Source organism: Pimephales promelas, chromosome 1 (assembly GCF_988280905.1).
Source record: "Pimephales promelas chromosome 1, fPimPro1.hap1.1, whole genome shotgun sequence".
NCBI classification, from domain to species: Eukaryota; Metazoa; Chordata; class Actinopteri; order Cypriniformes; family Leuciscidae; genus Pimephales; species Pimephales promelas.
Genome location: NC_142769.1, coordinates 45,294,388 through 45,309,056, shown reverse-complemented (window position 1 = coordinate 45,309,056; position 14,669 = coordinate 45,294,388). Strand labels below are relative to the sequence as shown.

Below are 14,669 nucleotides of genomic sequence, written 5' to 3'. Positions count from 1 at the left end.
TATCTCGCAATTCTGACTTTAACACGCAATTGCGACTTTATATCACGCAATTGCGACTTTATAACACGGAATTGCGACTTTTTATCTCACAATTCTGACTTTATATCTCACAATTCTGAGAAATAAAGTCAGAATTGTGAGATAAAAAGTCGTAATTACCTTTTTTATTTTTCATTCCGTGGCGGATACAAGCTTCCATAGTTATCCTCCCTGTGTAAATAATAAAGTATAATAAATAAACTTGCCCTGCCTAAATGACAAAAACATAAATTTGTGGAAACGGTGACGTCATGAGCATTGCGTGCTCAATGCGTTTACTGTCTTGATCGTCGATTGATTCGTCGCTCTGTAGAATAATGCAAATGTGCGCAGGTGTCCTTTCTTTACAAAGTAACATCGCCAACTACAGGCCTGAAATGAATAATACAGTGTTTTTTTAGTCATTTTTTTTACCCGAATCCGTGTGAACGGGAATTGTTGACAACGTTGTCTTCTGTACTCGAAACTTTTTCAAAAACTCGTACCCTAAAACTGATGCCCTAACATCTCAAGTAAAATCAGAGCTGATTATCCACTCATGTTTGTATGTAAATAAAGCCCAATCTGGGTGCCAAAACCCGCTCAACAAGCTGTAACTTTGGTTTGTGCAGCAACGCAAGCATTAGTGTTAGGGTTAAAACCAAAACCAGAGGCAGTGAATTCAAGCAGCCAGCCAACGCTTGACTCCACTTTTGGGGGTCAACGCACAGTGTTTTCTCATTCTCCTGAATGGAGGAGAGTGGGCCTGCGTGTGGGATGGAGGTCGGCTCTTTTGGGGGTGCCGGCGAGCAGGACGTCGGGGTTTGAGGGCATGAACCCTGACTGTCTTCGCTGCTTTTGCTCAGTTGTTGCTGGAAGGTTCTGATTGTGGTGGGCTGGATGGTCTCTTCTACTAGGGACCTCCAGGTTTGGTCTTCCTCGCCATCTTCCTCCTCTCTCCTGAGCTTGGTCAGGGTTTCATTAGCGAAAGGGATGCCTTCAGGTAATGCATCCTCCAAGGAGAGACTCTGTCTGGTCCGTGTCTGGGCCAGCGGGACGGCGTTGTGATTTGGGATCCACGGTTCGGTCTGTGTGCACATGTCGCTAGTGCTCGGTTTGTGGTTGGAAATGGTTTTATCCCCGCCCTCCCCATTTTCAGCTGTGTTTGAGATATGGCTAAAGATACACAAACAAAACAGTGTTTAATTGTGTTTTTGAGATAAACATTGTCTCAAATGCTGCCTGTTGGGGGGAAAAATGCAACTTGTTGGTTAAAGTGAACAACAACCCAAAAATGTACTCATTTTTTATGTTGTTCCAAACATCTATGACTTTCTTTTCATGGAACACATTGTGGGAAAAAAAACACAATACAACAATTACTTTTAGTGATTAGAAGCTCATGCCCTCTATGCCTCCAATGCCCCAGAAATAGTCTTTATTCTCATTCAGAGAGCCAATGAACCAATCAGAGAGTAGCATAGACATTTAATGCACTATTTTTGAACTCAATTCAAAAAAGAGCAACTTAAATTTCATCCTGTTTGTCACACAAAAGACTGCTAAAATTCAATTGGACTACTAATGTAATGCTTATGGCAGTGGCTCTTAACCTTCCTGGGGTGCGTTTCCCGAAAAGCATCGTTAGCCAACTATGGTCGCAAGTTCCGTCGTTATCAGCATAGTTCAACGAGTCAAAACAATCGTTCCAACGAACATTCGCAAACAGCATCGCAAACTCGTGTGGTTTGAACGACAGCTCTCGACCTGTGGTTAGAAGCATTGTTTCTTTATTGCATCACATTTGGACGTAATAAATCCTTATCTTGAGCAAAATAAGCAAGCTGACATTCAGTACAACCGGTGCCTTTTATTTAGAATACGTACAAATGTAATTTACGTATTTTAGTTTGTCAAAAGATTTTAAGTACCGTGTTTGAAGAGTGCGCATGTGCGAACGTGCTCTGCTATGTAAGAACGAGCCAAATATTGGGTCTGGTAATAAAGCAAAATAACTGAGAACAAGTAGAAATAGTCCTCAGATGACAAGTCTGTAATTTATATAAAAAAATCTAGCGTTAATTGGATCTCAAACAGTTTCATTAAAAGTACCCTAGTTATTACTCCACACGTGCGAAACCAACGTGGTTGAACGATACTTTGCGACAATGGGTTTCGGGAAACAGTCGTGACTAGCTAGTTGATTTCTCCGACGTTGCATCATACTATGTTAGTGAAGCAGCGAACTACATAGTTGTATGGGAAACGCACCCCTGATTTATTGACATTGTTGTCCAACACATTATTTGAAGACCCATTTACTGTAAGCCGAGATATTTTTTGCCATTTTTGCTGTAGTTACGACAAAGCTGCTTGTTCTCAAACTTTTTTAATATATTAAACATAAATGGCCATTTTAGATATTCTTTTGATACCTTTGTTTGTTTTCAGCAGAAGAGTCATACAGTTTGGAACAACATGAGTGTGAGTAAATTTAACTTTATAGAAATTTAACTTATGAATTTTAATACTACTTGTCACTAGCAGTGGTACTGGAACCGGAGGCGATAGCTCAAGGTTCAGTCCTAGTAGGGTTTACGCCTACAACATCTCAGGCACAGTTCAAACTAATCACAATACAATAACAGAGGCCTGTGGTAAACTTAAAAGAGGAACTGTAATTTACATTTCCTGACATACGAATAAGAAAAACTCACTGAAGGAACACAAAATGATAATAAACACAAACAACACAGTTTTTTTCAGTTTTCCCCTTTTCCCTGGATGCAGCCCAGTGCCCACAATGTCCCAAATGTGAAGTTTGCCAAGGAATGTTGCTCTGGTTCTTTGTATTAAACAGATGTGGGCAGCCAGACTGTTTTTCACAGAGCTTTTCTCTTCTCAGTGTCTGCAACTTCAGCAAGAGGTTACTGCATTTCATTTGAAGATGACAGTTTACTTTATTTTAACAAATAACAGTGTGACTGAGTTGACTGGGCTTTCTGTTAATCAGCCTTGTACTATAACTCCACATATAAATGTTACTGTGTTACCTTTAAAGCTAATTATTAAAGTACATAACACTACCCAGAGTCATCTTTACCTGTTGGATGTCAGGTGACATCCATCAAAAGAGCTGGTAGACAGTCTGCAAGGTTTGGAGATCCCATCCACGAAACAGGAATGATTTAACACTCGGGCTGAAGCAGGGTTCACTGATGTTGTACACACACACACATAAACACACACATGCAATGAGTCTCTATACAACTTTAATTTACAAAAAACAAAAACAATGCCATGCAATAAAATCTAAGGCTGTCAAACAATTAATCGTGATTAATCGCATCCAAGATAAAAGTTTGTGTTTACATAATATATGTGGGTGCACTGTGTGTAATTATTTTATATATATATAAATACACACACATGCTTATATATATTTAAGAAATATTTTCATGTATATACTTTATATAGATTTATATATAATGTATATTATACTTTGTATATAAATTAGGGCTGTGAAACGATTAATCGCGATTAATCACATCCAAAATAAAAGTTTTTGTTTACATAATATGTGTGTGTGTAGTGCGTATAATTATTTTGTATATATATATATATATATATATAAATACACACATATGCGTGTATATATTTAAGAAAAACGTATATACCGTGTATATATATACCGTACATGCATGTGTGTTTATATATACAAAATAATTATACACACACACTACACACTCATATATTATATAAACACAAACTTTTATTTTGGATGCGATTAATCTTTTCACAGCCCTAATATAAATATAAATATTTTATATTTAAATAATATTTTTTTATTAAATATAGATGCATGTGTGTATATTTACATAAACAAACAAAATAATTATACACACTACACACACATATTTTATATACACAACACAAACTTTTATTTTGGATGCAATTAATCGCGATTAATCGTTTGACAGCCCTAATAAAATCTGTATTTAAAACCTGTTGCAAATCTTTACAGTAGCACATCGAAATCATTAACAAACCTCTTACCAGCAATCAGCTGCTGTTTAAGCAGGGGTATCTGTTGATCATGGAGGCGGAGTTTGCGTAAGGCGTCGGCCAATGAGGACTTCAGTAGCGTTGTTTCATCTTCCTGTGCTTGGAGGCGCACCTCCATTAAAGACAGCCTGTCTGGACACCCTGTGCTGCTTTCTGCCGACACATCATCTAGGTGAAAACAACAAAGTATAAATATAAAGATCTCACAAAAAACACATCTGGGACAAATAACATTTTTTTTTTTGGGTAATTATTAAATAAAATATAAAATAAAGGCAGAGCAACATATACTACCATTTCATATAATTACATAAATACTTCACAATTTGAATAAAATATCATTATTTATTTGCCTATAAGGATACATTTTCTAAATGCAAAATTGAATAAGTGTATAAGGTTTAGGATATATGTAAACTTTTTATACCCTAAATAATACCTTTTAAAATCCCCCCAAAAAAAGGAAAAAAAAATAAAAAAGGGAATAAAGCTTCTTAAATCCAGGACTGTAATAGAAGCTGCATGAGAGTCATTAAGAGTCGTTAGTGCCTGCCTAAGTGTTCATCCCTCTAGGCCTCAACATACTGAATCAGTAGAATGTGTCTGTAGTATTTAAGCAGGGATATATTTCTGTTCTCCGTTACAAAAGGCCATATGAAAATAAATAAAAACATTACATCATAAAAGCAAACACATTAAAGCCTCAAATCAAATGGTTTCAGTTTGGAGTCATGTCTAATAGCTTTGAGGTCATCTATAGACCATTTGGGTGTAACAGGTAAACATGACGACACGCTTTTTTGGCGGAGACTATCTTATGCCAGAAAGTGACAGTTCTGCATTAGCAGTCTATGAAAGGCACTTAATAAAAGTATAAAAAAGGTCATTTTGAGCTTATATCTCACAATTCTGTGTGGAAAATTTTTGAATTGCGAGATTTAAACTCGATATTTTGTCCTCAGAACTGTGATTTTTTTTAGACTTTTATTCAGTGGGTGTCAACAAATACACAATTGTTAGATAAAAATGTTACCGTTTATGTTGTTATCTATAAAAATTGTTATAGGTAACTGTATGTTATTTTAGATCTATTGTTTACTTCAAATTCATGCTTTAATGGTAAGGTTATCGTCACAGATTTCTTCAGTTCATTCTTTACATTTAATGGCTTGCAACCATAAACGTCTTCGCTTCGCTTCAGTTGGCCATCTTCGATCACAGTATTCTGTAAAAATAAAAAAAATTTTTGCATCTCGATTATGACATCCCAAAAGCCCAAGACGACATTTTTTTCTCTTAATCCGTGAATCTTGCCCGGTTTCACTACTGTTTTTCCTGCCACCAATGCACTCACAACTGCAGTGAAATAAGTGTGACGTCTGCTCCCAAATTATCGATATGCCAAGTTGACAAAATAATCTTTTAGCAAGTATATCCACCACCAAAAGCTGGATGATAAACTTTACTAGTTCAAATTTATCCACAAAGAGTCTTGTTAACAGTGTCTTTTTTTCAAATAATAAATAATGTGTTCAGCAATTTGTGTACATTTACTTTGCCATCATTAAATTAAATTTAATATATCAGCAATGCCCAGGGACCACTATTTAAGTGCATAAACTACAGACTTTTTAATCGTACATGTCAAGAGAGACCTTTCACATTGGTGTTGTGTATGGCTGATAAACTGCATCAAAGTGATAAACACTCACACACTGGCCTCACCCCTACACGCCCGTTTCCTTATGCTTTGATAACCTGGAATTATAGCCTAATCTGCTTCTGTCGCAAGATTTTTCAAGCCTGAAGCGTTCCTCTTCAGTGATAACCCTTTATTGACTGATTATACACAGAACTGAACTACAGCAGTGAACTATTGAGCCAGCAACTACTGTCTAGACCAAAACAATAGTTTATTCAAAGGTGCTATTCAAATGTTGTGGCATCAATACAAATTAAATCTCATTGGCAGCATCTGTAGCATTCTGTCGAGTAGCACAGATAATACTTTCAACTTTCATTAATGCACTTGCAATAGGGAAAAGAGTAAGACATTCCTAAGGTTTTCAGTCACGATCCAAGTTAAACAGATTTTGGTCATGGGGAATTGATTGGATGGTTGTGGTTTGCTATTGGTCGATCTCATGTGAGTGACAGGCTGTCCCGCCCTCGAATTGAAGAGGAGAATTGTCGCTCCAATAAGCAGGGGAAGTGATTTTGATTAAAGATTATGAGGAATGAATAAGTGTACGGATAAATCATTTATAATAAACACTGCAACATTCCATTAAAAAAGGCTGCATTAATTGTCAATTTTGATTTCATGATGACTTTAAAGGTAGAAATGAAAAGCTCATACAATGATTCCACACAATAGGCTGTTATTTGAGTAAAATTGTCTAAATAAACACATTGCATTATAAGTTCCTGTGTGTGAATTTCTAAGTACTTAATGGATACTTAAATCAAATTCTATTCTGTTACACTTTTTGCAAGCAAGCAACTAGTACGTTTTATCATGCTTGTCTTATATGATCATAAAACTAAAGTGCAATGTGTTATTTTAATTCTGGTGCAATGCCTTTTCCCATAGACTTTAACAGTAGGTTCAACTTTTGTCATGATTTATTTTTAAAAACTGAGCGACAAATCTCATGATTCCAAATCAATAACATTCCTTTGGAATAATTACACTCTTAAGGGATTTTCACACCTGAAATAGTTAACCCTGGGTCATTCTAACCCCCGGGGTAAACTGAATCCTGGGTTATCATGATGTTTCACTGTGCTCATAAATTATCCGGGGGTTAACAATTAATCCTGGGTATTCATAAACCTACGTTTCACCTTTTACATGCCTAAACCCTGGGGTAACATTCTTATTTGTATATTTGCAGGGTCAGTAGTGTCATTGATTGGATGAGCACAGCATGTGAGCAGTTTACATAAAAGCTTTAGCATTGCCCATCTGCCGACTGTACTATTAAGTTTATGCAGAATGGATAGATGTAAAAAATGAAATGCTCTCTTCTTCACTCAAAGTGTCATGTTTTCTGTTAGCAGTTGACATTTTTCCTCTCAAAACGCTGAATTTACAGTTTATATCAATCAATCAAAACTTTATTACAGACTCAAAGTCCATTTTTAAAAGAAAGAAAGAGAAAAACAAACAAAAAACCAAAACAACAACAACAAAAAAACCCACAACCCATACAATCCATTACAACAACCATACAATTTTGTGACATAGACTCACAGAATACATCAGTACCAGTGTCTCCACAGCTTTGACTGATACCGTGTAGTACTAACCCTCACATTTATTAAACTCACAATAATTTCATTTTTAGAGTCATATACAATGTGCTGGGTTTCTGTGACTGTGCAAAGCATGCAAATATGTACGCTATTGGTTGTCTGTTGCTAAGCGTTTAGCTTTAACATTGTAACACCGCATCGTTTCACACTATTCATACAGTGCTTCTAAATTACAAGTATGAAACGTTCCTTTATCTGGGGTAAAAAGTGATGTTTAGAATGACGATAACCTGGGGTTAAAGTTCACTTTGGAAAAAACTTTTGCTGATAATTTACTCACCCCCATGTCATCCAAGATGTCCATGTCTTTCTTTCCTCGGTCAAAAAGAAATTTAGGTTTTTGATGAAAACATTCCAGGATTTTTCTCCATATAATGGACTTCAATGGGAACCGGATGGTTCAAGGTCCAAAAGACAGTTAATAACTGTTTCAGATGCAGCTTCAAATGTCTTTAAACGATATCAGACGATGAATAAGGGTCTTATCATGCGAAACGATCGGTTATTTCAAAACTTATTCCAAAAATGTAACTTTTCTAAGGACAAATGCTAGCCTTGCTCTATTCTGTGAGGCGCATTTGTAACGTCACGTATTACGTAATTACGTTCAAAAGGTCACGGGCGACGTAGCCGAAAGTACAGAGTCAGTGTTTACAAGTTGAACGCATAGGTTGAACGTGCAAACTAGCTCAAACACCGTTTACAAAAAAAGGAATTAAAAGGAAAAACAACGATGTCGGACGATTTTGATTCTGTACTTCCGGCTACGTCGCCCGTGACCTTTTGAACGTAATTACGTATTACGTGACGTTGCAAACGCGCCTCAGAGAATATAGCAAGGCTAGCATTTGTCCTTAGAAAAGTTACATTTTTGGAATAGGTTTTGAAATAACCGATCGTTTCGCATGATAAGACCCTTATTCATCGTCTGGTGTCGTTTAAAGACATTTGAAGCTGCATCTGAAACTGTTATTAACACTATGTTTTGGACCTTGAACCATCCGGTTCCCATTGAAGTCCATTATATGGAGAAAAATCCTGGAATGTTTTCATCAAAAACCTAAATTTCTTTTCGACTGAGGAAAGAAAGACATGGACATCTTGGATGACATGGGGGTGAGTAAATTATCAGCAAAAGTTTTTTCAAAAGTGAACTACTCCTTTAAACACAGTGTGAAAAGCCCTTTTGAAGAAAATATTCTAAATAGAACCTTGAAGGGTTCTATCAGGAGTTTCATATTTAAAAAAAAAAAAAACTTTTAGGGATTCCATCATGGGATTTAGTTTTAATACATTTTTCATTATGAAACAGCTCGCAAACACACTTTAACATTAGAGAAATAATATGTTAAACATTCAAGTATTATGCAATAATTTAAGACTTTTCTCCTTAAATAGAACCTGTTTGGCATAAAGGTTCTTCAAAACTAAAAGAATTCAAGGGATTCTGTATAGAAAATTTTTTTTCTAAGAGTGTAAATTATAGTCTGACATGGTATAATCTATGTTTCACTCAAAAATGAACGTAGCTCAGCTCTTACAAAGCAAGACGAGACAAGCTGCTGCAAATGATCGACTCGAGTTCTTTAAAATACAACAGGAAGGGGGCACAACCAAAGGTCCAGACTTCCTGAACCACAACGTGAGGCGTTTTGTGCTCTTTCAGACGAGGGACAAATCAAATGAAGCCAAAAGTCACACGCATTACTTTAAATTTCTCTTTTTTTCTCTCTTTCACACACAGAGACTCATAAACAGGGCTATTCAGTGCCTCTGGACAAGAACCACGACTCCTCTGCTTTCTTCCCACAATGGGTTCATTGAAGATGTAGAGCGCTCTCATCTAGCTAACATGTTTTTCAGTTTCACAAGACCAACCAGCGTCCAAAACCACAAACACACCAAACAGATTTAAACAGGGCCAAAGTGCTATGAGCGCACAGCTGCCACAAATATGGACTAATAGTGAATCTACTAAAAGAGCCAGAGATTCTTGAAGCGCAATGAATGCTATACATCCTGTAATAGCCAGGTTTCACAACTTTCATTTATTACTTTTTTCCCCCTATAAAGGGATAGTTATTCTTTTTGGGTCACCCACTCCTTTAAACAGTATTTTTCTAGATAACAAAGGGAGTTATACTAAACTAAACTATAAATGCTTTCCAACTACAGGGTACCATGGACCATTTAGTCTGACGTTTCAACACATTTTACACAGTCAACACACAAAAATGAACTAGGATGTGGCAATATATACAGTATATACATCAAAGTCAACCTCTGGCTGAACTCTGTGTGGTCCAACAGTCTTTTAACAAGCCGAAGACAAGCAGATACATGTGCAAGAAAGATGCAAATGACTTGTAAGTTCTTAAAGTACGGGGATAATTGTAATGCAGATCTGCCAAGGTGTCAAAACCTGTTATTTCATGCTGATATCAATTATATTTACTTTAATAACAGACCTAAGATTTAAAAGGTTTACGAGCGAGCTATATTATTAGTATACACTGTAAAAAAATGCTGGGTTGTTTAAACCCATCTTTTGGTAAAATATGGATTGGGTTAAATGTTTAAATTACATTTTTAACCCAACATTTGGGTTTGTCCATATTTGACCCAAATTTGGGTTAAAACTACCCAGCATTTTTTATAGTGTAGCATAGTATACTAGTATTTTTTAATTGATTTAACACAAGTACATATAGGATAAAATTTAAACATCCCATACAATTTTCCTAAACGCAATAAAAAAAAAATGGCACAACCAGTACAAACCGGTCAAAGTTTCCAACATTAAAACCACCCATGTTCTCTCTGTGGTGCAATCAATGCAGTCACTAAACAAAAGGTCCGAGTTGCCAAGTACATTCTGTGTCAGTACGGTGAATTGCAGAGTAACACAATACGACCCGACTGGTTTGGATCGTAATCAAAAGAAAGTAACAAAGAAGTGCTCTACTTTTGCATGGCAAAGTTATCATTTTAGCTGTGTGTGGGGATTATACAGATTCAACGGAGATGCCCAACATATACAGATCCAAACTATAACTCACCATAACTGTCTAAACACCTGTTTGAACGAGAACTTACAAATGGCTTATAATGAGAGACAGATGTCTCAAGAATCCAATCTTTCCATATTAACTGAAACCATTCACCCGTTTAATCGGTGAAGTTCCCACATTCTGAGTGGTGTAACTCTTCATAACTACTTCTACTGTACATGAACAGATGCGATGTTGATATGATGTTTCTAATATGTCCAGAGAGGTTAAGCATGTCAGTGCCGTTGCTAAGGTATTTTGGGTGGTTAAGTGGTTACTTACTGGCCCACCCCAAGTGTCTATGATATTATAGTAATAAGATATGACTGAAGTCTCTCCAGTCAGTCTATGGGATTTCCTGCACATTTTCATCCACCATGAGAAAAACCAAGTTTGAAAGCTCAGAAAAGTAACAGCTAAGAAAAAGCTGTCCAATTTGAAGTATCATATATCTCCATAGCACAAACAGTGCAAGTTCAGCCCAAGTTTAATACGTGGGGTTTGGTCAAATCACTAACCTTAAGAGCAATAATCATGAATGCTTAGAATACAGCAGTAATAATCCCAGTACAGAGCCTAAAAAGTTCAGATATCATACTACACAATAATTTCTGCATTTCAACAGCGTCACAGTATTTCTTTATGGTCACTATTCTTTTTAAAATATTACCATCAATGCAGTGTGTAATATTGCTGTTTCTGAATGCAAAATGCCTGCTATGTTTAAAAAAAAAAACAAAAAAAAAACAAATAAAGTTATTGTCTAACAATAGAATTGATTCTGAACTGCTGAAACGAGTCGTCAGTAATTCGTCTCTCTTCTTGTTACATTGGCTGTCAGCGAACAATGTTTACTTAAGACTCTCAAGCACAGTAGTTGAAGCTGAAACTGGAAGAGTTTGGTTCATGTTGCCGACGTGTCGAGAAGACGCGGTTTTCAGCGCTGTGTGTGAACTTTAATATTCACACACAGCTTTGGCAATAATACAGACGCCATTGTTCCCGTTCATTTCATTGTGTATCAAGTGCTGAGGAAGCCTCCGGATCTGAAATTCAGATATGGTAATAGGCGTCTGTTTCTGACATGCGCTGTAAGTGGTAGACCAATCACAACAAACTGGGGCCTTCTGACCAATCAGAGCAGAGTATACCAATCACAACTAACTGGGGCCTTTTGGCCAAACAGAGCAGAGTAAAATAAAATAACAACAGACTGGGCCTTCTGGCCAAACCAGAGTGGAGTAAACCAATCACAACAGACTGAGCCTTCTGGCCAATCAGAGTGGAGTAAAAAAAATCACAACAGACTGAGCCTTCTGACCAATCAGAGCAGAGCAGTAGACCAATCACAACAGACTGAGCCTTCTGACCAATCAGAGCAGAGTAGACCAATCACAACAGACTGAGCCTTCTGACCAGTCCCTCCAGGATTTCACGATTTTTTTGTGTGATTTTTGCGATCAAAATGACTGATTTTGTGGTGGTAGTTTCCAAAAATGTGTGAAAAAAATTTAGATTTATATATAACATTTGCCATAATAGTATTCAGTCCTTCCAGAAAAACGCGGAGTTTTTTTGTGATTGTTGCGGGCAAAAATTGATTGATTACGCGGCCCGTTTTCTTTAAAAATGCGATGGAATATGCGGGATATTTATGCAATTTTATGCGAGGAATTTGCAAAAATTGAGGGAACTTGCAAAAATTGTGGTTTAATGAAAAAGAGAAAAAAAGTGATTCCCCCAACATCCTGTTCTCACTAGGCTAATGTAAGAGTCATTTCTTATTACTTCCTTTGATAAGCAATCATACTACATCATAGAAAGTGCTGGGAATATTTAATTTCTCATCTTGTTTTATTTCAGACTGTAACGAGTGTAAATAAGGTGTGGCCCCTTTAAGAGCTGCGCGCTCCTGTTGAACTCTCTGCAGTGTTATATGTGCGCCTCGAACACCCCATGTGTTCGGGTGATTTCTGTTTGATGCTACTTCTTATATCTTATGTTGTTTATTAAGTAACGATGTGACGGTAGAACGTGTGACAGACAGTTATACGAGTTCGATTTGTGAGATCAATTGCCTCCGTGAGTCTGTCTGGCGTCGCGTAATTGCGTCACTTCATAACGTTCCCATGGAAACAGGGGCAAGTGGCTGCTCTTGTGTGAAGCAAACAACATTTTTCAACTTTCTGCTAAGATACATGTGACTTTTTTTGCAACGAAAATGCGAGGATTATGAAATTATGCAAACCCCGCATATTTTGCACGGAAATCGGCAATTTATGCGGTGAAAGTGCAGCGTATTTGAAAAAATGCGGCCCCCGCATAAATATGCGGACTTTGGCTGATTTTGCATTGAATTCAGCGATCGCATAATCGCGTTTTTCTGGAGGGACTGTCTGACCAATCAGAGCAGAGTAGACCAATCACAACAGACTGAGCCTTATGACCAATTAGAGCAGAGTAGACCAATCACAACAGACTGGGCCTTTTGGCCAATCAGAGCAGAGTAAACCAATCACAACAGACTGGGCCTTCTGGCCAATCAGAGCGAGCAGAATAAACCAATCACAACAAACTGGGGCCTTTTGGCCAATCAGAGCAGAGTAAACCAGTCACAACAGACTGGGCCTTCTGGCCAATCAGAGTAGAGTAAACCAATCACAATAGACTGGGCTTTCTGGCCAATCAGTGCAGAGTACTCTTGGAAAGAAGGGGTTTAGAGAGACTGGATCTTTGAATGAACCGTATTCTCTTTGAGTAATTAGGTGATGTGTAATGTATAATAAGAAAAAATTAAAGTGTTTTTGACCTTGAATGCTTGCTATTGAAGAAGAAGACCTTCAAAATCAAAGTAGAAACCTTTAAAATAGCATAATAGGGGCACTTTAACATGCTACACGACTATCCAAATGTAGTCCTAAATACAAAGTAGCTGCTATTATGGTCAAGAAGCACTAATAAAAGAAATTATAAGTTGTTTTATTGCACGTATTAAAATCATGCCAGCCAGAACACAAAAATGCAGAAAATGCCAGTGGGCTGGTAACAGTGTAACTTACAAGGCGGCGATTATGTGGCACAGTCTGTCTGCCATCAGAGAAAAGAGTGGGCGAGAACGGCAGAGATAGCAACAAGAAGTAAAAAGGCTTAAATTGGCCTCTTTAAATTTAGAGTACTGTCATTTTAGAAACCAGAAGCATGAGGACAATGATAACTTCCTTGTTCTTCAAGCTTCTGGTTCTAAAATTACAGCAGTAGCTATAAGCTAAAAGTGACAGGATCTTGACTTGTTGGCCAAAGATCAGTCAGTTTGGTCTTGTGCAGCCTACCAACAAAAAAATCCATTTTTTTTTTTTTTTTTTTTGCATATGCAGATTTTATCCAGATGGGATTTTGAAAGTCAGGACAGCCAAAAAACATGAAATCAGATTTTGACTTTTGACTTCTGTTTTTTGCGTCACTCTTAACATGAAAACTGGTGACGTAAATGCCAGTATTCATACAGTGTTCAAATGGTATGCCCAAAAATTTCTGCATTTTCCTGTCCGATGGAGGAGTTCTGCACTGCGACTCGACATGCCGCTTATTTGGAGAGTGAGATGATGCACCTCCATTTTCACTGCAACCGCTTTGAAAGCCTCGGCACATACGTGGGTACGCCAATCAACCCATGGAGAGATAAGTTTGATATATTTGATCATTTGCAATTAATAGTGCGGACAGTCATAACTAAACATAGCCTTTCATTAACACCAAGCCAGTTTCTATCCGAGAGTTTTATATGGCCTGTCGGTTGTGCGCCGAGCCACATCTATCTGGCCAATGTGAGCAGGCCAACTGCACTCCTGTGCACATGAGGAACCAATTAGTGGTTTATCTTCATCCGAGGGTTTTTTTTTCTTGTTTTTTTTCATTCAGTAGTTTTTGCTTTCTCTCTGCATATGAAAGATTGCAAATGAGCCCTAAAGTTGAGGAACGATGTTTAAGAGAACTCTCACGCTCACTTGCAAGTTTAAATTTCTTAACCAGTGTGTTTTATCATTAACCAAAACTATTAAAAATTGTTTCGGTAATTGAAATAAAGCTGAAATAAAAATATGTATATATTTTTAAAAAGTTGCTTTTGGCAGGTAACCACAAAATTGCTGAATGAAATAAATACAAAGCCAAATAGAGTTATATTCTAAAAAAAAAAAAAATTAAATTAAAATGTAAACT

The 14,669-nt window shown here is 37.0% G+C and overlaps 1 protein-coding gene across 2 annotated transcripts in view; it reads right to left on the bottom strand.

Moving 5' to 3' along the window:
• Positions 1-14,669, bottom strand: part of eml3 (EMAP like 3) — a 52,408-nt gene that overhangs the window by 27,827 nt on the left and 9,912 nt on the right. Inside the window, exons 2-4 of one of the 2 annotated variants that reach the window (XM_039659450.2) lie at positions 4,075-4,251; positions 3,122-3,233; positions 748-1,194 (exon numbers count right to left, since the gene is read on the bottom strand). In XM_039659450.2, coding sequence (XP_039515384.2) covers positions 748-1,194; positions 3,122-3,233; positions 4,075-4,251 — 736 coding nt within the window. The remainder of the gene's footprint in view (positions 1-747; positions 1,195-3,121; positions 3,234-4,074; positions 4,252-14,669) is intronic. The other variant, XM_039659451.2, reaches the window with a different exon arrangement.